General features: G+C 41.3%; 1 protein-coding gene and 1 long non-coding RNA gene across 4 annotated transcripts in view; one reads left to right on the top strand and one right to left on the bottom strand.

Moving 5' to 3' along the window:
- Positions 1-4,556: 4,556 nt before the first annotated feature.
- On the bottom strand, positions 4,557-10,673 carry LOC129206368 (uncharacterized). The gene is made up of 3 exons (XR_008577098.1): positions 10,450-10,673; positions 7,052-7,240; positions 4,557-4,690 (listed from the first exon to the last, which is right to left on the bottom strand). It is a non-coding gene; the product is annotated as an uncharacterized LOC129206368 (long non-coding RNA).
- Positions 10,674-10,880: 207 nt separating this feature from the next.
- GLRB (glycine receptor beta) overlaps positions 10,881-21,447 on the top strand; it is a 52,947-nt gene continuing 42,380 nt past the window's right edge. Inside the window, exons 1-2 of one of the 3 annotated variants that reach the window (XM_054825434.1) lie at positions 10,881-11,005; positions 12,587-12,740. In XM_054825434.1, coding sequence (XP_054681409.1) covers positions 12,619-12,740 — 122 coding nt within the window. In that variant the 5' untranslated portion in view covers positions 10,881-11,005; positions 12,587-12,618. Of the gene's footprint in view, positions 11,153-12,586; positions 12,741-21,447 lie in introns of all 3 variants that reach the window. The other 2 variants (XM_054825435.1, XM_054825433.1) reach the window with 2 other exon arrangements.

Raw genomic sequence — 21,447 nt, 5'->3', positions numbered from 1 at the left:
TCTGGACAGGAAACTACTGGGTGGAAAGAGGTGGAGTTGCTTTGGATGTCTGGACCTCCTTCCATGCAATGGCCGTGTGGTCAGAGCAGGCCAAGGTGTGGGCCAGGTTTGGGTGTTTTGTCAATCCAAGTTCAAATGCAGCTCATATTTGGAGTGAATCACCAGTAAACATCAGTGGCTAGCTTTACGGAAAAAATACATTTTTGAAATAAAGATCTTTTAAGTGGCCTATTTTGTGGTTAATCTAATAAAAGGTTTTGGCTATATGTCTTTACACTTCTATGTTTGCATTTGTTTATCTTCCACCACTTTAATAAAAAAACTGCCTCTCTGGTCTTGTGTTATAAATAGCTGACTGTCAACAAAGTTGTTCTGAAATATAAGAAAAACAACAATAAAAAATTCTTTAATCTACACTGCCAATGATATTCCATAACTAGAGCTCAAAATCCCCGTTCACATGAACTAAAAGGGAGTTTTTTCATTAACTGCAGCTGAGCCAGGACTGTCCATGCTTTTGAACTAGTCAACAGGTGTCATTTTTTGTTTGGTTTGTTAGGAAAGTTCACTGGAGCATTTCAGGGATAATGGTAACATGTTGTATAGAGAAATATCAGCTATATGTGGCTTTTTCATGCTTAGTATATCCCAATGAGCATCTCAAGATTTCTATGTTTTGCTGTGATCTGTATTTCTGTAAAGCTTCAAGCCAAGGTACTTATTAAAGGGAAATGTTCAGTTAATTTTCATGTCTTTAATAAAATAAACAGCAGAGATAAGCATTGTTACAGTGGACTTAAATCCATTTTATGCGAAAGGCCCAGTACCTGAAGTGGATTTAAGACGACTGTAAAAAAAGGAGGCCGCTCCATTTTTGGAGTGATCAATCTAGCTACTGATCTGAAAAGTCAGAAAATCCCCTGATTATTAATATTTGTGGAAGTTAGCCACAAATGTGCAGAAAGGAAAGGGGAGAAGAGGCCTGAATGAAATGCTGGAACTGTGAAGCTGATATCGGTTCAATTTTATTAAACTATCATGAAAAGAGAAGAAAGGAGGAATGTGAAATTCTAGAAAGGGAAAGGACATAACATATTTGTTTCATCAAACTGTATACACTTAAAAGATGAGGTGCTGAGAAGCATACAGTATGGGCTTGTCAAAACACACCAAGCCAACCATTCTTTGACAGAGCAGCTAGCCTACTCTGTAAGTGAATAAAGGAGGTGTGAAATAATTTGACTTTAGTGAGGTCGGACTTTGTTATCTATCTCAGCATAAGCAAACCAGGAAATGTGGTCTAGTTTGAACCTTACTAGTGCCATTCTAACCTCCTTATCATCAGCTCTTAGTTCAGCATAACACCACAATTTGCTCCCTCTCCCTTAGGCAGCATTCCTGATGCCCAGTGCACTTCAGTCACCATTCAACTGGGAAGGTCTCTAGCTTGTGACTACCAGCCTAAACATCTAACCCAAGCGGTGTTACTCATCTCCTTTATGGCAGTTGTCTAAAACTGTTTTATCTAGAGGTCCTTAATTCCAACCGAGGCTCCACTGATGAGCCCACCCAGGCAGTTTGGAATCGAGTCCCCCCGCACTGGCAATGGGTGAGAGAGCCCCGATATCTCCTACATGCTCCATGTTACTGTCCAGGCCCTTGTGCAAGAATCGGAGAGTGGGATTTGACTGGCTGACAGTGGTCGTTAAGATTAGATTAGAGCGGGTGCTGAGAGGCTGGACTGGGGAACTCCATAACATGAATTGAGTGAGGAAATATAGCGAGACCATAGTGACTGAAGCAGAGACTAAAGTAAGGACAGTTTGTGTGGTAGACAAGGTTCAGACAATCTGAGGTCAGACAGACCAGAGTGTAGCTAGGGATGTGTGCCTGAGATGTGGAGATGTAGAAACAGATCTGCACAGCAGGCTGCTGTGTTTGCGTCGCACCAAACATGCTGTTTGTGGCATGCTGTTGCAGAGAAAAACAATGGCAAAACATTTGAGAGGAGACTGAATGGCAGCAAAATGTCTCCTGTGATTTGTGTTCCTGAGTTTCATGTCTGACTTAAAATTGAGGAGTGTAACTGCAACACTGATAGTATGTATTCTTTGTGTGATTTTGAGACCAGTTGTCTCCAATACATTTTATTTATGCTATCACTCTTGCATCAGGAAACATCACCCTCAGCATCTAGGCCATTAAGTGGCCAGTGAATGATGTCAGTAATTCAGAGCCTCCAGATTCTCACTGACTGTAAGGAGCTAGACCAGATGAGCCACCAGAAAAGAGGCCTCACTGGATATTAGGGAAAGTTGATGTGACTTATAAGTGCTGTAAAGCCCATTAGAGATGCACTTCTGCCATCATTGCTGCCAGCAGATATATATATATGAAGACTGTTGGCTGCCCCTAATGTCACTGTACAGTTTGCTGACATCTTTACTCAGTTCTTATGTCAGTATATGATACCTTCTCAGCTTCTGGTTCACATACCGGCCACAAAGAGATTGGCCAGGTCCTCTGTCAGTGTAGTCCCAGCAGTCTGTGTGTCCTTTCGCTGGTCAGCTGAACTTCCAGCAGCGAGAGACTCTAATGGGACAGAAAGCAGCTTCTGGAGGCTCGTCTCTGAGAGGCACTCAGGGCAGCTTCAGAGTCACATTTTCCTAGACACTGGGCTGGAACCCAGAAATAGTCACTGTCCAGTCTGTCTTCAGACAGATCTTCACTGGAAGCCTGTATGTTTGGATCCAGACACTGGCATGCTAACCTAAGACAATTTTTCTTCACAAACCATTACTGGGCAGACTGGGGGCTAAGCAGGGAAGGAATTGGGTAAAGATTGGAAAATCGCTTCTACTTGTGAGCCTGAGTGATTTTTGATTTTATGAAACAGGGAAAATGGGGAAAACCAGGACAAACTGTGTTCCTGTGCACGTTGGGGCAAATACCTATGCATGTATAGTGTTAGCCAAAGGAAAATGATGATATAAAGAGCCTGGAGTTTCTGGCTCTTATTTACCCAGTTCTTCTGCCCTACAGCAGCAGAAATTTGGACCTTTGAGCTGAGCCATCATGCCAGACTTGACAGCTGTGACAGCTAGTCTCAGACTATTTCTCTGCAGTCCGACAGTTCCTCTGTGCACCCAGGCTGCCCCATATTCTTTTGCTAATCTTGGAGGGGCAGGGCAGCAATGCCCTTGATATGTCCCTTGTTCTAATACACTAAGGTCTATGTGCTTTTGCAATGGTATTAAGAAATCCCTTGAGTTGAAAATGGTTGGAGTTTGGAAAGGTATTCCGGGAAAGTATAGAACCTGCTGGTCCTGTTCATACTCTTCCCTGGGCACCCGCCTGCGGCCACTGTTGCAGGCAGAATATTGTGCTACGGGGTCCAGTGGCCTGAAGCAGCGTGGCTGCTTTCATGCAGTCATTTGGCAATCTTCATCAAATACTTAATGACTGCATGGTCTTCATATGAACAGTACTGCAATTATATTGCATACAGAATAACGGAATGGGGCTTTGCCACGATATATGTGTCTGGGCAGACAAACCCCAGTCCTAGTCCTTTAGATGTTCAGAATGGAATATTTCCATTGAGTTCTGCATCCAGAGTGACTGCAGGATCTATGATTTTAACTAATACGTTCAAGATAAGCACTAACATAAAATACTGATCCTTAATCAAACCAAGCATTTCAAATCACGCTTACGGACATGAATAGTGGCAATGGCTCTGCCGACTGGCCTAATTTGATATCATAGTCAACCCATGTAAAGGCAGAAATATAACAATAATTATCTATAATCTGAAAAGAAGAATGTATTTTTTTCAACAACCAGGTTGTTTCTGGCATAAAAATAGTTCTCTCTACCAGCACTGACATCAGATCCGTTAGCATGTATGAGTCTCTCCTAGTTCAAGACAGGAAGGGTAATGTCTTAGAGGTGAGAAAATTATACTAAGGATGCAGTAAAAGGTCAGTACATTCTTTAACACCAAATGACCACAAATGCTAAAACCTCTGGCATCTATTTATAGTTAGATGTAAAAAAAGAGAATTAGCAGCACAAGAGCTTTCACCACGGCTTCTTGAACTTTCGGTGCTAGATTTATTTTTAATGCTGATGTAAGGTACATAATTTACACTGTACTTTTCGGGCATACTGTGTAAAATACTTGTTTCCATGACAAGCTGTCATTGTAGGATGAATGCAATTCCTGCAGGGATTTCTGGGTAACATATTTTTGGAAGTTTCTATTTTGGAAATTATTAATTGCTATTATAATTTCTGAGAAACCATGTCGTGTAATAACTAGGCACCAAGTATATAATTATGATTACTCTGAAGTGTGTTTTCCAAACTAAGAGGACACGGCCTTTCTCGCATGCTTAATTGTATTCAAACCTTTCAGAAGTATGTTCAGTCAAGAGGGTTCATATAACAGTGATTGCTCCAACCCCTAATTTTCTCCAATATTCCCTATTCTTGAAAAATATCTCCTTAAATACTGTGTGTCACATACCTGCGTTTGTGCCTCAAGCACCTGTTCTTCTCGCTGAGTGCTTATATTCTCCAGGACTTCCTCTGCTGTATAGATAATGGTTCTTCTACATTTTACAGTCTTCATTTCACTCCTTACCCAAAGAATCAGCAGTCAGGCATCACCAATTCTTTGAGTTTTCTGAAAGAAAAGTAACAGAACTTTAATTTCAGGGTAAATTTAATAATGCCTTTTAGGATCTTCTAATGCAGATCCTTTAACCTGCATGGATCTTTCACGCTCATGTTAAATGTGAAAACGCAGACATTCTCCTGCAAACTGCATTTATTTTGATGATGTCCCTTTTCTGAATTGCTAAATGTAAATGAGGAAACAGATCCTAAAGTTATGACTTACTATAGCACAAATGTAGAGAATATAATTTTTTTAGACTAAGAACCAAACAAAGTCCTTACAGTGAGATTTCTGCTGAAATAGCTGTCTGAAAGGCCAAAAGGATCTGTTTTCTTTAGGTAGCAGGCACACGACGAATTTTGGGCCTCACGTCCAGCTTGGAGTTGGAGCCAGGGATAATCATAATTCCTTCTAACACCATGATAGTGTGCTAGAAGTGTTCCAAAGACTGCAACTGAGCATCTTGTGGGTTGTAAGAAATTTGCCCTGCGGGCCTCTGGCACCATATGTCTAGCAGGTAGCTGACAGCTGTTCAGACTGAGTGCAAATCAAGAAGAATTTAAGTAAAGAGCAGCTACTACAGTAAAGCACATCAGCTGTGTGATTTAGGCAGAATGCATGCACTATGGTGGGCAAAAAGGAAATTTGAATGTGACATTGCAGGCTGTCCTCAATTCTGTCCTCAGGAACATCTCAGTGTCTTTCCAACATAGTCAGCCAGGAGGAATCCCAAATCATACCTAAAACTATTAGCTGGAATTGCCTTGACTTGCACAACAAGGCATCTGTCTCTTCTTTTCCTTTCATTATGTAAGCAGAGGAAATACAGGCACTTCAGCCTGTGTAGCATTTTGTATGCAATAAGTGCCTTTAGAAAGTGTTTATGATGCAGAAAGTATAGAATGTGTTGTTGAATGACATTTCAATAATAACTGTCTTCCCGTTTCTTTTCAAGGTGCAGCTATATTCTTTATCGATTTGTATAGATATAGCTGTGGTACAGTTATTCATGGGGCATGCAATTCATGCCTGTAGCATGTTGATAACAATTACTAATCATGCATTAACTCTTCCCAAGTCATTTACTTCTACCATTTATGCATGAACAAGCACTGCCTCTAAGAACTTTGAAGCTGACAGGCTAATCCTTTTCACCACTGACTTGTATCTCAATTCTTAAATGGCAGTATAATCCACAAAAGAAATGATGCCGGCGCTAAATGTGTTCAGCCAATTAATTACACAGCCAGACAGTTTTACTGAAACAGAGGGGTTAAATGTGAGCATACGGGTTAAATGTGGATGCATTCAAATAGGCATCTTTTGATTGATTTTTTTTTTTCCCCCAAACCAGAGTGACAATCTTTCTGAACATTCCAAAAGATTATCTTACAGGTAGAAAATGAGCGTGAGTAATTTTAAAGAGAGGTTTAGCTGGTCTTTTAACACTGTTATAAGTATATCATTGTGTGCAAAACTTTTTTTTTTTTAAGTTACTATGCTGACCGTGGGTATTACAAGGTGCAACAAGAGTTAAAGTTACTTCAATGTCACTAGTAAAATACTCCAACACAAGGAGAGGTGTTTCAGAAGAGAGAACACTTTTTTTGACAGTTTATACATTTCTCAGGCTGATTAAGCTGTCTTCTAGGAACATGCAGAACTTCACATAGCAATGTTATTAATTCTAGGTCCTAGGCTTATTTCCATAACAACAGGAACTATGAATTTGATCACTTTGGAGACTGTTTCTTAGATTGAAACCTCTAAAAGAGTTTTTCACCCGCTGATAGCAGCAATGCAAATCTTATTGGCTTCGGTGACTGGGGATTAAACTGTAATCTCTTTGGCAATGACACTGGAGAACTATTGACACACTTTTTGGTCTTTCTGCACAAGATATGGATATATGTATTCTAATATGGATACCTCTGCTTTCCATATTGATCAATCCTTTCAGGGATTACAGGACATGTACTCTGTTCTGCTGGGTTTTTTCACAGCTTTGGGGTCATTGCTACAGTACTTTCATTTTAGCAATGAGAGCAGGGAAAAAATCTTGAAGTCATACACAGAGCTTGACAGTGCTTTGCACGTGGACATCTGTCAGCAAAGGCATAGCTACATAGGAAATGCAAGCAATAAAATGCATAAGCCTGCAAGGAACATATGTTTTGGGCATCTTGTACGATCCAAATTTTCTGTATATCCACGACAACGATAAGACATGTGGTTGCTTCCTGTGAAGTACAGGCATTATTAATATGATTATGTCTTTTATGATCAATATATGCCATTTCCATTCTGACAAGCTATTTATCTATCAGATACATAAAGCCTGATATAGCCCAGGCTTATTATACTTACCAGCAATACCATGTTTGAAGGGGCACACGTTTCTAATCGTTTTCTCATTTAATTTTAATAAATGAGACACTTGGTTGTGCATGCAGCTCTCTTAAAAGTCTTCATTTTAGAGCCTCCACCAAGGCATAATAGTCTGAATTTGCCAGCATTCAGATCAACCCCGTAAGGATCATCTGTCACACTCAGTATCTGTAAAGAAGAGAGAGATGAGGGAACTGGAACATTACGGAGGACAGACTATAATTTTCTTCATCTGATGGCTCATCTGTTTGTTATTTTCCTCGCTGCTGGGTTTGCTACTTTAAGTTTCTGTATTTCAAAATGGAATGAAAATCACTCATTTTTTCAGAAGGAAGGAAATCAGGTACCTTCCGCAGATCTGGTTATTGGTAGCAGAAGGGAGAAACCTTTTATACCAAATACCTATTTTGTCCATATTTCCTACAATGACCTGAGGATATATACCTCTTCACAATAGTAGAAAAGGAAAGAAGAACAAAGAGCTTTCAGCATCCTTTAGAAATCGGTCTTTCTTAGGAGTCCTGTAAACCTCCGCGCTTTCTGGATGATCACCAAAGCCATCAAGATGTGACAGGTGATTGAAATAAAAAACATCTGCAATTACGAAGGTTGCAGAACGTGAAATCCTTTTTAAAATTATATTTTTTAATCATGTGAATTAAATCAATTCAGTTTATAAGAAAAACTTGTTTGGTGAGCATTGAAACTAATGAAATCTGATTTCCAATCATTGTGGGTCTTGTGGCTGTCTGGCTTTTTAACTGAATTAATCTAAAAGCTAAGGTATGGGTTTTTCTGTTAACAGAAATTTAAAAATACATATTCCCTTTCCTGAAAAAAGCTTGGTAAAGGCTTTAATAAAAATTTGTCAGCTATTTGACATTAGAAGTTCTGTTTTTCAGTCATAATTCTTCCTCTAGTAAAGCAGATACTTTATGAATTAAATATGTTTGTGTTTAAAGAATTTATAATAGCTTTCTCCCAGGTGGATTTTCTGATGTCTAGTAATCACTCAGGCCAGTCTGCTTTCTTTCTCACTTTTTTTTTCTTCTGCAGCAACATTAGCTCAATCTGTCTTCCCAGCCAGCTGTCTTTACAAAAACCCCAGGACTTAATATTTCTTTCTGGGTTTTTTTGTTTTCTTTTGTTTTGGTGTTTTGGGGTTTTTTGTGTGGATTTTTTTTTTCTTTTTTTAATTGTAGTATCAATCAGGTGGAAAAAATCAAAAGTTTGCAACAAGCTGTTTGAAACATGCACGCGTACAGAGTGTTATTACACAAAACTCAATAACTTAAGAAAGTAGACTAAAAAGAGCTATAAACCCAAAGAAATTCTATCTTATACAGCTACAAAGTATCTTTTATGTGATTGAACAGCAGGGCTGGACTGCTTGATCTTCAGATCTCCGTGTTCCACTACTGAAAACTAAAGAAAGGACGACCGTCCCTGGGCTGATCACTAGGAAATGTCTTGTTATATTTTGCATATGGTTTACACAGCTATTTTGTAGTGATCAGGATAATGCCTAAGATCAGGAATTCCTGGGAATTATTCCTGAATCAGAGAAACGAACATGGTTAGATATTCCCAGCAGGGGACACAGCAGCAGTTGTGAGCAGAGGAAAGACAGGAGTCCGCTCCTGCCCTCTGAAACGCAACGAATGCTGAGACGGAGGTGGGTCTGCCCTTATACATTCATTTAGTAGTCAGAGGATCTCTGAAATACAAAACACCTCCAAAACCAATCAGCAGAACCTGGCCCATTACTCATGATCAACTGGCTTGCTGGTACAAGGCTTTTATAGGAGGCTTTTTTCCCCAGTTCTGCAGCTCCCTTTTCTTGTCTTTGTCACATACGTCTCACCTTTATTAGCTCTAGAAAGGTATTAGCTGCATGCTATTATTTAATGTGAACCTGAGGGGTGGATGGTACTCATTTCTATTTTATGCATTGTCCTGTTGAGTTACCACAAATACTCATCCATCCTTAGGTGCCTACAACGATAGCTGCAGCGGGAGGCAAACGCCAGCGGATGTGGAGCCAGCCCAAGGGAGGCAAAGAGGCGCTTTGCGTACAAGAGGCGGTAAGAAGCAGCGGGGCTGGGGGCTGCAGGAAGCAGCCTGCAGGGAGCGGAGCCCGCCGTGGCTGCAGCAGCTCAGGCTGCTGGTGCTGGCAGCCATCCGACGCCCTGCCGCCGCTCCTACCGCATCTTGTAGGTGCTTGTTCTGCTCTACCGTCTTAAGGCTTTCTTAACGCAAACAGGGGACACGTCTGTCCTCGTGTCTCAAGCATGTTGCTGTCTTATTTGTCATGCCCCTATCCCGGTAACACAACAAAAATGCAGAAATGGCAATCAGTAGGTACCCAGTCTCAAAAATGTTTATGCCAGTCCTTCTAGAACAACTACAGCAGCTTGGTTTCTATTCCTGAGATGAAGTTTGGAAGGGTTTTAAAAAAATCAGCTTACCTTTTTTTTCCACACGCAGACAGTGTCATGGGTGGCCTCTGGGCTTTGCTTTCTGTTTCAGGAAACAACTTCACTTTGTTTAATTTTGCAAGTTCCTGTGTTTGAGCTGGAAAACTATGTCTTGAAAGACCTGTGGCCTTAAACTGACTCATGGCAGCAGATTTTTGCATCTGCATGCATGCATGCATATGCACATATGTATGCATATATGTATATGGCAGTATATGTATACCGTATGGCAGCAAATTCTGAAGGGCATGGAATTATTTTCGGAGTGTGTTTATAATTCAGTTAGGATGGGAAAATTGCTGAGAAGGTGGAGCTTAGGGTACCTAAAATTTGAGTATTACAGGATTTACACACTGCTTGCTGCCTGCCATGGCACACTCACCGGGTCGTGTGCCCACTTAATTCTCATTTGCCAAACAGGTGACTTCCTTCACTTTTTATCTGTCATTTTATTATAGTTCAAACCTCAAGAGAGCTTAACAAAGAAGCATGATGAGGATCACAGGACGTTGCAGAAAGTGCAAATTAACGTATAACACTGAATCATTGGATTCATTCTAAAGAATAAAAAGCATTCTTCAGGTGACGCTGCTCTTTTATCACACTGCAAGCTGAAGCTCTGGCAACGTGAACCCTTATACTATGAAGCTGAAGCTCTGGCAACGTGACCCACTCTTATACGAGGAGTGATAAGAGATAAGGCTGGAAGATAAAGAAAACTTGAGAATCATCATGATTTTCAGTAACTTGGTCGCTAAAAAGAATGGGAGACGAGGCCTCTGAACTATGATGGGAGGGCGAGCATTTGCTAACTTAAGTCTACTCGGCTGTATAATGGTGTTTGTCCATTTCCAAAATGTAGGCTAAATAGCTGATGGAAGCAAGAAGCTCAGCACGTACCTGTACTTCTACAAGTGTGAGATACCAGGAGCTCCAGAAAGAATTTGAGATACGAAATTTCCATTCCATCACCTCTCTATAATGCAGTTCAAGCCTACAGCGATTGGAAAAACCAATGTCCTTCGTAACAGCAATCCGCGCCTATCCCCGCAGCGAAATTTCTCGCTTTTTCACGGGGAAAAATTTGAAATTTTAAATGAAGCCACCGGTAACTATTGACTAAACGTGTGTGTATGTATAAATACACGCCTCTCCTCTGCATCTCCCACCGCTCCGTCGGTGCCTCGGCGGCGGGAGGGCCGGGGGGGGGGGGGGGGAAGCGGGAGGGGGGGCCGGCCGGTACCGGCCGGCCCCCCCTCCCGCTTCCCCCCCCCCCCCCCCGCCCCGGCCCTCCCGCCCCTCCCGCTTCCCCCCCCCCTCCCCCGGCCCTCCCGCCACCGGCGGTGCCGCTCGCCCAGTGCCCATGTGCGGGCGGGCGGCCGGGACATGCTCACTGGGAGGGCGCCGCGCCGCGGCTACCGCACATGCTCACTGGCCGCGGAGGACACCGTGGGAGGTAGGGGCTCGCTCCGCTACCGGAGGAGCCGCGTTTTAGTACCGAACGGGCCGCGAAATGGCCCGCCGCCTCTTCCCCGGTCGCCGCCGGCCTTAATCGCGGGGGAGCCGCGGCGGAACGTCTGGCGGTGAGCGTTGGGTAGCGGCGGTGAGGGCCGTGGCGGGGCTGCGTGTGGGCGCCGGGCCCGTGCCCTCGGTGGGGGCGGGCGGGGAGGGGGCAGCGGAGGAGCAAAGGGCCGGCCGGACAGCCCCGTCCCCGCCGGGCGGCAGCATCCCAGGCCCTGTCAGCACCTCGGCCAGCGCCGGTGGCGGCGGGGCCGGGCCGCGGCGGCGGGGCCGGGGCGGGCGCCGGAGGGGCTCGGGGGTCCTGTCCCGAGGGCAGCGCCGGGCCTGTCCCGTCGCTGCATGGCGGGAGAAGAGGGAAGTGCGGGGATCCCCCCCCCCCGCCCAGCTCGTTCACTCCTCCCGCTCTGCACCGGCAGCGCTCGGCAGCACGGAGGCCGCTCTCTCCCCGGTGCTGGGGCTGGCGGGAGGCCTCGGGCCGTGCCGGGGAGGCGAGGAGGCCGGGAGAGGGGTAGGGGGCGGCGGGGGCAGCTCCGCGACCGGTGGCGGCCGGGGGAGGGGGAGCTGCGGGTCTCCGGGGTGGAGTGAAGCATCCCGCTGCCTCCCGGAGGTGGGGGCAGGGTGAGAGAGGCAGCCACTGCTCCTTCAAAAGAATTAAACCCAAGTAAATCAAATCAAAGTGGGAAATGCAGCTGATACCGAGGCATCTCCGAGGTTTCCGCTGGCCCAAGGAAACGCCTGGGAAGTATCTGTGCGAGGGGAAACAAATGGAAAATGCCCTGGGTGTCGTGCGGCTGCGACCAGGGGCAGGTGGGGCCGTGTCTGGCCAAAGACAAACTCAGCTCCTGGCCTCTGCGGGATGTGCTTTTCTCTGTGAGAAGTCAAAATGTTAACATGAACACGATGTAATAAAGCACAGTATTCCAGATTGTGTTTAGTCATCTTTGCAAGGCCCTTTCAGTGCTGGCTTCTCTGCGGGAGTACTTCATGCGAAATAATCATTTGTGTTTAAATTCTGTACATAAAATTAAATGTGCAACTCTTTCTCATAACTAGCATTGAGATAATTGTCACTTTATCTGTGCAAGGACGTAGAGGGCTTGCAGTTCTCTGCCTTGCTAGATGACTGGCCGGTCACATTTAACCGTATTTAATGTAATTGATACATCACACTTTTGGTGAGGAATTCTGTTTCCAAGTTTCTGAGGATTTTGAGTTAGGCAGCCTTTGAAGGACATCATGTTTTTTTCTCAAACACACTGGAGCAAACTTGCACTTAAATCTGTTCCTCGCTGTCATTCTCTTAACTTTGGGAAGGTACTTGACTCTCAGAAAATTGCCTAAGTTGGTTCCATATCAGAGGTGCACCTCAACGGAGTCTCTCTCCCAAGGCAACTAAGACCAAACTTCTTAAAAAACCCCAAAACAACCCACATTTATTTACTTTCTGTAGGTACGTGTTCCCATTTGCCATATCTAGCCCTACTAACATAAACCTCTGTCTTTCCTTTTGCCACAGACTGAAGGTTTCTCTGAAGCTTAATCTTCAAGATGAAGTTCTTACTAGCGGTATTCTTTTTCGTGTCATTCTCCTTATGGGTCGAAGAAGTCTGTTCCAAAGAGAAGTCTTCAAAGAAAGGAAAGGGGAAAAAGAAGCAATATCTATGTCCATCGTATGTTCCCTGGTTTTTTTAATGCTTGTGTATGATGGCGATCTTGCCATATTTTTAACAGTGGAAATTAAGTGACAATTGAAGTAGAAGGTGATGCCTTCTGCTGAGAGAATGGGGTTTGGGGCGGGGATGGGAGGAAGAGGGTTTGACCAGTGCCAGAGCTAAGTTCTGTCAATGAGTGTGTTTCTTCTGCAGCAGGTCCTCTGTTTTAATGAAAGGAAAAAATCTAAGCCATAGTAAATTGTTTCTTTCTCTGTGGGGGATTCCAGCCCAGTGTCTTGCTATTTATGGGGACACAGTAATGTAGTCCCATAGTGTTATGCTGTCTAGCGTCATGGTGCAGGTGTACTGAAGAAAGCAAAGAGGATGGAAAACTGTCGTAATTCAATTTCTGGTTAGCTTAGTTCTGTGAGAGAAGGCTTGTCCTACGCGTATTCTTACTGCGTGTTGGATAGAACTAAGGTCTTCAGCATCTTCCATCAATGATTTACAGTACTATAACTTTTATGGAAGTGGATTGATTGTTGCTATAAAGCATGGCCTTATGGAATAATCTCTCTGTAAAAATACAGAAATTAAAATCTGCGATTACCCAGCTGAATAGGGAACGTATTCTGGACACTTACGATTACTTGATGTTAAAAATACTCCCTCTTTCTAATGCTTACCACATTTTAGGTTGTGATCCATAGGACAATGCAAAAGTTTTATTTGTGAGGGCCTCTTTTGTCATTTTCTTGGCTAGCCTTGCTCATCGTTTTAGTGTTATGGTGTAAATATCCAAGGAGAAGATCAATGGAGTATAGTAAGTTGCCAATAAGTGTAGAAAAGCGCTGTGCCTGAAGTGATAAAATTGTTTAGACAAATTGAAAACACATTTCTTCTTTGACCATAAAAGAAGAAGACTGGAAGATGAGACTGGCTATTTAACATTAATAGGTTTTTTCCAAAGAAAAGAAAAAAATAAGTAGAATAACCAGACGGAAGCAATGTTTGAATAATACTTTTTAAAGTTCCCACTCTTTTTAAATATTAACAGTGATGTTTATTTGTAACCCAAAATTTTTAGGAAGTTTCTACATATGGTGAGTGTTTTCATTCTTTTTTATATCAAACCTGAAAAATAAGATGAATCTTTGGATTTGAATACATTAAGATACAAGTCTCAAATGTGATCATGACTCGTCTGAAATGACCCCTACCCATTCTATCCCTTTTGAATAGTTAAGTTGAGGTCTGTATGGAGCTTTTGATCTGAGCTACCATGAGGTTTTGTAGCAAGGAGAGAAATGTCGTAGTTCCCAGGACAGGTGTAAGCACTGAATTCCTCAGAAAGTGAGTTATGCAGCTGAGAACTGAATCCGCATCTCCCATGGTGTGATCGAAGCAGCCATTATTTCCCCCCGTTTGTGACTTGGTCCTAATTAGAATTCAAAACATTGATGTCATTTTATCTTGATAAGTGGGGGGATTTTGGGGGGGTTATTTTTCTCTTAAGCACAGTATTTCTTGGTACCCTGTTCTTTTTGATACCAGTTGATGTTACAACCATTAAATATGATGCCATTTGTCACCAATATATTTGAAAAGCATTGAATAAATGCCATAATTCTTTAAGTGATACTTTTACATTCCAGCCAGTTCAAGCTTTCTGCGAAAATACTAGTGGAATCCAGTATTTGTCTGATGTATCATGTGTGCAGTATTGCTAGCTAGAATTAATTGCCAGAGCACTAAGCCCTATCGAATTTTCTGAATAATGAGCAAGTTGTCTATATCTTACTTGGCTGAAGTTTGCAGCTTGAGAGACAACCACTTGTAATAGCAGGGTTGCAAGACTGCTGGTTTTGTGGCTGGCACCTGGAAGACCTCTCATGTGAATGAACGATGAAAGCCAGTTCTGTCTTGCAGAGAAATTGGCTAATGCTCTCTTAACTCAGGCTACTGACGGTAAACTTTCAATCAGCAGCAAGCTTTTTATAATCTTTCACAAAACTTTACTTGGTGACACTCTGCATTATAAAAAAGGCTTCCTATTAGTAATTTTTTTCCTGTGGAAAAAAGTAAGGAATCTTTCCTCAGAAACAAACCAAAACACTGTGCAATGGAGTGGGAATTAAGTGACACCGTAAGGGTTGACCAAAAATAGTCTCAAAGGAAGTGGTCGAATGAAAAATTTACTAGCAAAGCACAAAAGAAATCTTTTAGAAGAAAGCATTGTATTTTTTAAAAGAAAATAAATAGGATTTTGCCCCATTTATAAAATAGAATGGTACAAATTCCTAATGAAAACATATAAGTTAAAATCTTAATCTACCTTTAATTTGCATTGGTCGCTGGTGCAAGAAAATTTAAACCTTAATTGTAACAAATTATTGCCTTTTGTTTCCTTATAAAATGTGAAAAGCTAAATTTTACCTCCTGAAGAGAACAAAACCCCCACACTAGTAGTTATATAAGGAACAGTCTTCTCTTTACAAACTTTATAATGAAATTCAAATGTACCCAAATACTTTTCAGGGAAAGATTTATGCTCAGTCTGATGTTACTGCCTGAGTTCCTTAGCTTGACATTAAGAAATGGGTGGTTATAAGACTGGTTTGGGACTTTAGCATGAATTTGTTTGTATGAAAACTGAATATACTTGAACTTTTCCTTTTATGGCTCTCCAGAATACAAGCCTTTTGCCAAATGTGCCCCTCTGGCATGACATTAACTACTATTAGAATAAGCTGAAAACAAGCTGATTAGAAACCCCATAAAAAGTTCATTATTGTCTCATAAACAGATATTTGCTTCTTTCAATTAGGAAAATTCTATTTTGTATCTTAGAGCAAAATCTCTTACTTGTGATTATTCATAACGTTGTACTTCTCAGTGCATTGTGTGACAGTGGCTTCATTGGCCATTTTAGTTTCATCTATTTCTGAGACTGTTTTCCCCAGCCTTTTTATCGAGGGGTTTCATGAAGCTGATGCTTAATCACTTGCTTCTTATTTTGATTTAATGCTTGCTCAGAGCAGATGTAAGATTTCACATCTTACATTTAGATCATTTTCCTTCTTACCTCAGGCTTTCCAGATGAAACATAGAGTAATTATACTTGTGTCTGATTCCTGAATGTTTGTTGATTAACAAAGAAATTGATATATTAGGCCTACAGTCCTATAATAGGGAGTATTGCAGCATAAATCTGAGAAGCTGGCTTCCACAGATGCATAGTGCAATAAAATATAAAGCTTTAATGTAACAAAACTCTTGCCTTTTGTCTCCATGGAATATATTAAAAAAAAAAAACAAACAAAAGAAAAAACAAAACAGGTCCACCTCTTCAATAAAAAAAAATAAGAATTTTGTGGATTACAGTCTTCTGTTTACAAAGCTTATTTTGAAATTCACTATACTGAATACGGATGATTTCGATATAGCTGCAAATGGATTTAGTCACTTGATCTCTTTCCTGATCGGAGACTACCCGTCAACTGCATTACCTCTGTTACTCACTTGTTAGTGACTTCTTCATAATTTGTCATCATACCTGTTTCTGGTAAACATGTTGGACACTTAGCTGTGACTTTTTCTAAGAGCACTGCTGAAAAATGTTTTTCCTTTTGGTACATCATAATAAATACTTCAGTTATTTTATGATGTGTGAGCTGCTGCTGTTATCCCCACAATCCTTAGCAGCCCAGAAGGTCTCTACTCAAAACTGCCTGCGAGATCTCTAGACAAATGAAATTATAAGGAAAGTTTTACTTATGACAGTGTTATAGAAGGTACAGAGATGTAAGAGTCAAATAGCAGCTAACAAAATCAGTTACGACTATGCTCATAATCACACCTATCCCTGTTAATTATAGTTTTCGTATGACTCAGCTGTTCACTTGCAGAGTGTTCATTTCTGAAGATCCCACAGCGTCTCTAATGCTACGGCAATGCTAAGAGTATAACCTCAATCACTAAATCTCATTCTTTTGTCTGGATATCAAGGCTGTGCTTAAAATAGCATCCCTCCTCACCTTGACGTATTGTTCCACATGGAGATTTATATCCATCTAGATGGTTAACTAAATACTGTATGATATCTATAGAGACTTTTTTACCCACAAAGCAAGAGTACAAATCATATTTTGGCTCGTATTCAATAAAGCATATCGGCTACTTCAGAAACTGTGAAACGGCCCTCTAAGCCCTCCAGAAAACATGGCTTGTGCCATCTGCCAGGGCAGAAGCTTAGAAAGGTCACAGATGCCAAGGTTCAATAAACAGCTTCTTTTAAAAAACAACAACAAAAGACAGTGGAGCTAGGGAAAAAAGCCTTTGATGTGTTTAAAACAGAGAGTTGTATGAAAGCCTGTCCTAAAATTTCTCTTGGTTAACTGTCAGCTTCTGACATGCTCTTCCCATAAAGACTGAAGTATAAGTTCAAAGTGTATCTATCTTTTATTCTCTCTACCTTCCCACGGACAAGGACTTTTCTTAACTGTATCACGCGTTTGGGTATGCGTGGCCTCTCTGTCGGTATGTAGTATGTGATCATCCTCAAAACATAAACGGTGGGAAAGTGGAATCGTCTCTGTCTTCATTGCCATCTTGCAGAAGACACTGTTGATAGTTGGTGAACATTTTCGTTTGTAGGTATGATGGGAGGGTTGATACAGTTTGTGGGAGAAGATGGAATGAAGTTGAAAGAAAAGCCTGAATTTGGTTGTGGAGGCAGTTACATCTCACAGTCATTCTGAAGATAAGTACATTGCAGAGGCCAGGTCTGGTTCCTATAAAAATTCTTTTGCCCCATGCTAACAGCAGTTGGTCAATGGTTTAATCAGTCTGTAGCATGTAACTCTCATGGAAAGCCATGATCCCGGACAGATAGGGCCACATTCCAGGAGGTTTGGGAATTAGTTTTCAGAGTGGATAAACCTGCTGGGGAGTAAAAGATAAAACTATATAAGCAAAACCTATGTGTTCTTGTAAAACAGTAATTAAACATGGTAGGCTGGTTCTCGTTCAGTAATTCTCCCTGTCAGTGAGCAGCATTTACTGTATTCTGAACACTGTAGTGATGAGACACTACAATCGTGCGGTAAAGTTACAGACTTTGTATTTCATATTCAACCTCCAGACTGAGAAAATACTTGGAACTGCAGGTTAAATTACACCCCCTAAACCTAAACACAAGGAAAACCATTGAACTAAATTCTGTTCTAAGCTCCACCAAAGGGATCTTTGAAAGACAAATTATATCGAATGTATCTCCACGTATACCACTATACAAGGTGGTTAGATTTTTTTTACCAAGATCCACGTATTGTCTCAGTACTTACCACGTTTGGAGAAAAGACTGGGACAAGGAACTGATGTGGATAATTTTAAAATGTCTGTAGTTCTGCTTAAACATCTAGATGCTGATCATGGTTCATGTCTGCATGCAATATCAGGACACAACAGGATGCCTGTTATGCACGAGAGTCTCTTAGGTGGTGACTTCGGTGGGATGCAGAGGTACCTAAGCTAGGAGCAAACAAGCTAATTTTAAGAAATGAAAGCACAGTTAGCTTGCTGTGAGCAGTACTAGTCAGGCTGGATGAAGTACCATACTAGCCTGGTTCTACTGGTTTGGGGGCTGTCCTCTCTGTGGCAGGCAGATGAATCAGCTTGCTTCTCTCAAGCTTAGGGAATAATAAGAAGGCACTTCAGATTACCATATAAACACTCCTTAAGGTGTCCAACTCTGGCAATGTTGAATGTGAAACCAAAGCTTCTCTGGTAGACAAGGACTGAAGTAGTGACACTAACTGAGCTATTCACACCACCCAAGTTCAGGAAGGTTGCTTACATGACTATGTTAGCAGACTATGCTCTTTGGTCTATCTACAGTAGGAGGTAAAAGATGAGTTATTTCACCTCCACAATTCAGCATGCCCAATCTGGGTTTCTGTTTCAAATTCCACTATGAAGGAACCTTTCTCTTGGTTCACCACACTGCATTACCTCCAAACTTAGGTACTGAAGTTACATATCTAACTTTAGGTGTTTAGTTGTCAACTGCATTTATGAAGACACATAAACTTTTTTTATAAGGGCATGTGGTGATAGGATGAGGGATAATGGCTTTAAGCTGAAAGAGCGTAGATTTAGATTAGATGTTAGTAAGAAATTCTTCACTGTGAGGGTGGTGGGAACAGGTTGCCCAGAGAGGTTGTGGCTGCCCCGTCCCTGGAAGCGTTTAAGGCCAGGTTGGATGGGGCTTTGGGCAACGTGGTCTAGTGGAAGGGGGTCCCTGCCCATGACAGGGGGCTTGCAACTGGGTGATCTTTAAGGTCCCTTCCAACCCAAACCATTCTATGATGATTCTATGAAACAATTATGCAGAGTTCCATAGTTTTAATGTAATTTGAGTGATATCATTTTGCATTGGAGGCATCATAATTATTCTTCCTAGTAATAGAGATGTTACCTGGTACAGTTTGAAAATGTAGCTATTAAGCATACTAGAGATCATAGAGATCACTCAGAAGAATTATATAGTATCTTATTGATTTGTATTAACCCATTTTCATGCTTTGAGTTATTGCACTCAGAATATCAAATGCCAGCAAATCAGAACACTGATAGTTTATATCAGGGAAATAGTACTTACAATAGTGAGACGACAGGTACTGTGTTTCCCAAAACTTATTTTTATCATTCTCAGATATACACTGCCATCTTATATGTCTAAAATTTCAGTTTACATCACATAGATTAGATAAACTGTACTAAAATCTGTTGTTTCAGCATTGTATAGGAAATTTTGCTGGAGATAACTGAACAGTGTGAGTTGTAATATATGTTTTTATCTGTCAAACCGTAATCTAGAACTATGCAAAGGCAAAGCCTAATGCAAAGGCAAAGCCTAATGCTAGACTATCCAAGCTATGCACTCTAAGCAAACACCAACAATAGAATAAGCATGCTACCTGACTGTCTGGACTGCCGTGTATTATAAGATGGCGTGTGAATACGTCCCTGTGACATCTTTTTTTTTTTTTTTCCCCCCTCATTGTCACGCCATAAGTAAAAAGTATATTCATGTTCTCTTCTAAAATTAGAGATTCTTCAGCATAATGGGATCTTAAGGCTAGGGGTCAGGGCAGTAGGTGAATGAATACAACAGCAAAGGTTCTTCTTCCCACTTGTGTAGAATATTGTTTATATTCTTTCCTCCAGTCATCCTCCTGTAGCACTGCATGCAATAAGAACTCCTTGTAACTTCAGTGAGCTCTGAGAGACTAAATGTCATGATAACTCATAGAGATATAATGTCTTCTGACACATTTGCTTAACACAAATGTAAGGAAGCTACATAAATTTCAAACCACATGTAATATGTGTTTCCTTTTGCCACGCATATCTGCTTAACTAAACTTCTGGATTTTGATTAGTGAATAATGAAAGCAATTATTTGTTGCCATCAATTTAAAATGTTAATCATGTTCTTCAAAGGCAGTGATAAAATGCGTAGAGCTGCAGTGGAAGAGGAGATGGACACCTTACTGCATGTCCTGTGAAATACAGTGTTTAAAGTCATGCTTTTATTCATCAATGATACCAGAAGTAACCTCCCAAAGACTGGAGAGAGGCCAGTCATGTCACTCAGGGACATCATGCTGGAAGACTAACTGTACTTTGTTTTCTTTCTGGCTTTTGTGGACACTGTCTGTAGAAGCGAGAACACTTTTGAGAATACTTTTTGGTTTGGGGTTTTTTTTTTTTAAGAAAAAGAGAAAACATACTTTGGGTTTTTTCTGGGGTGTTTTTTTTTTTAAAAATGTTAATTAGGCAAAATTCTTGTTAAAGCAATTTTTGTCTTTACTATTACTTGCTTTTAAATTCCCTTTGTAGGAACTGTGAGACTTTTATTGCCTTACCCTTTGTTTGGTATTCACCATATCTTGATTAGAACACCTCAATTACCGTGAAGAATGCTGCTGCTTTTCCATTTCCTAATGCTTTCCAGCAGCTCCACGTACATTCAACGCAAGTTGAAATAAATGTATTAAAATTACAACACATGCTGCAAATGGTGGAGATCTAAGGGGAATCTTAGGCTAGTTAGCAGCTTTTCACAAATGTGAAAATTGTAGGTTGAATAAGAAAAAGTAGTAAGTAACTTCTCAACTGGTGTGAGTGTTGTTACATGGGAATGAGACAGCCTTTACCAAACTGAAGTACTGCCTCTTTTAGGAAGGGAAATCACAGCTCAACTTCTTTTTTTGTTATGTAGTCTACACATTTGTCTATCAATAATTCATTCCAGAATGGCCAATTATGCAGGGGTGGTAGTGGCTTTACTTAAATATCTTAGTGGCATGAATAGTCCCAGCCTGTTTCTCCAAGCGCCTAACCCATCCCATTCACTGTTGCGTTAAATCGTGCTGCTCATCTGTCACTCTGAAAGTGGCATAACCTCTTAACTCACCAAAAGCTACACGTATGATTTATTGATTTGCAGGTGAAATTTAGGCATTTCAATCAGCAAAGCTCTCTGAAGGACATCCAGTCCTTGTGACGGTGTTTAGTCGCATGAGTGCTACTCAGTGACGGTAGTTCAATGACAGCATGCTGTAAAAGACCACAGTGAAAATATAACTGATACTCAGCAAAGCTTTTTTTCCAGTAGCCAGTCCGACCGCTTCATTCAAAGTCACCTTTAAAAAACAGC

The sequence above is a fragment of the Grus americana genome, chromosome 4 (genome assembly GCF_028858705.1).
Source record: "Grus americana isolate bGruAme1 chromosome 4, bGruAme1.mat, whole genome shotgun sequence".
Classification (NCBI taxonomy): domain Eukaryota; kingdom Metazoa; phylum Chordata; class Aves; order Gruiformes; family Gruidae; genus Grus; species Grus americana.
The sequence above is the reverse complement of the archived record's forward strand: the minus strand, read 5'-3'. Positions and strand labels throughout refer to the sequence as shown.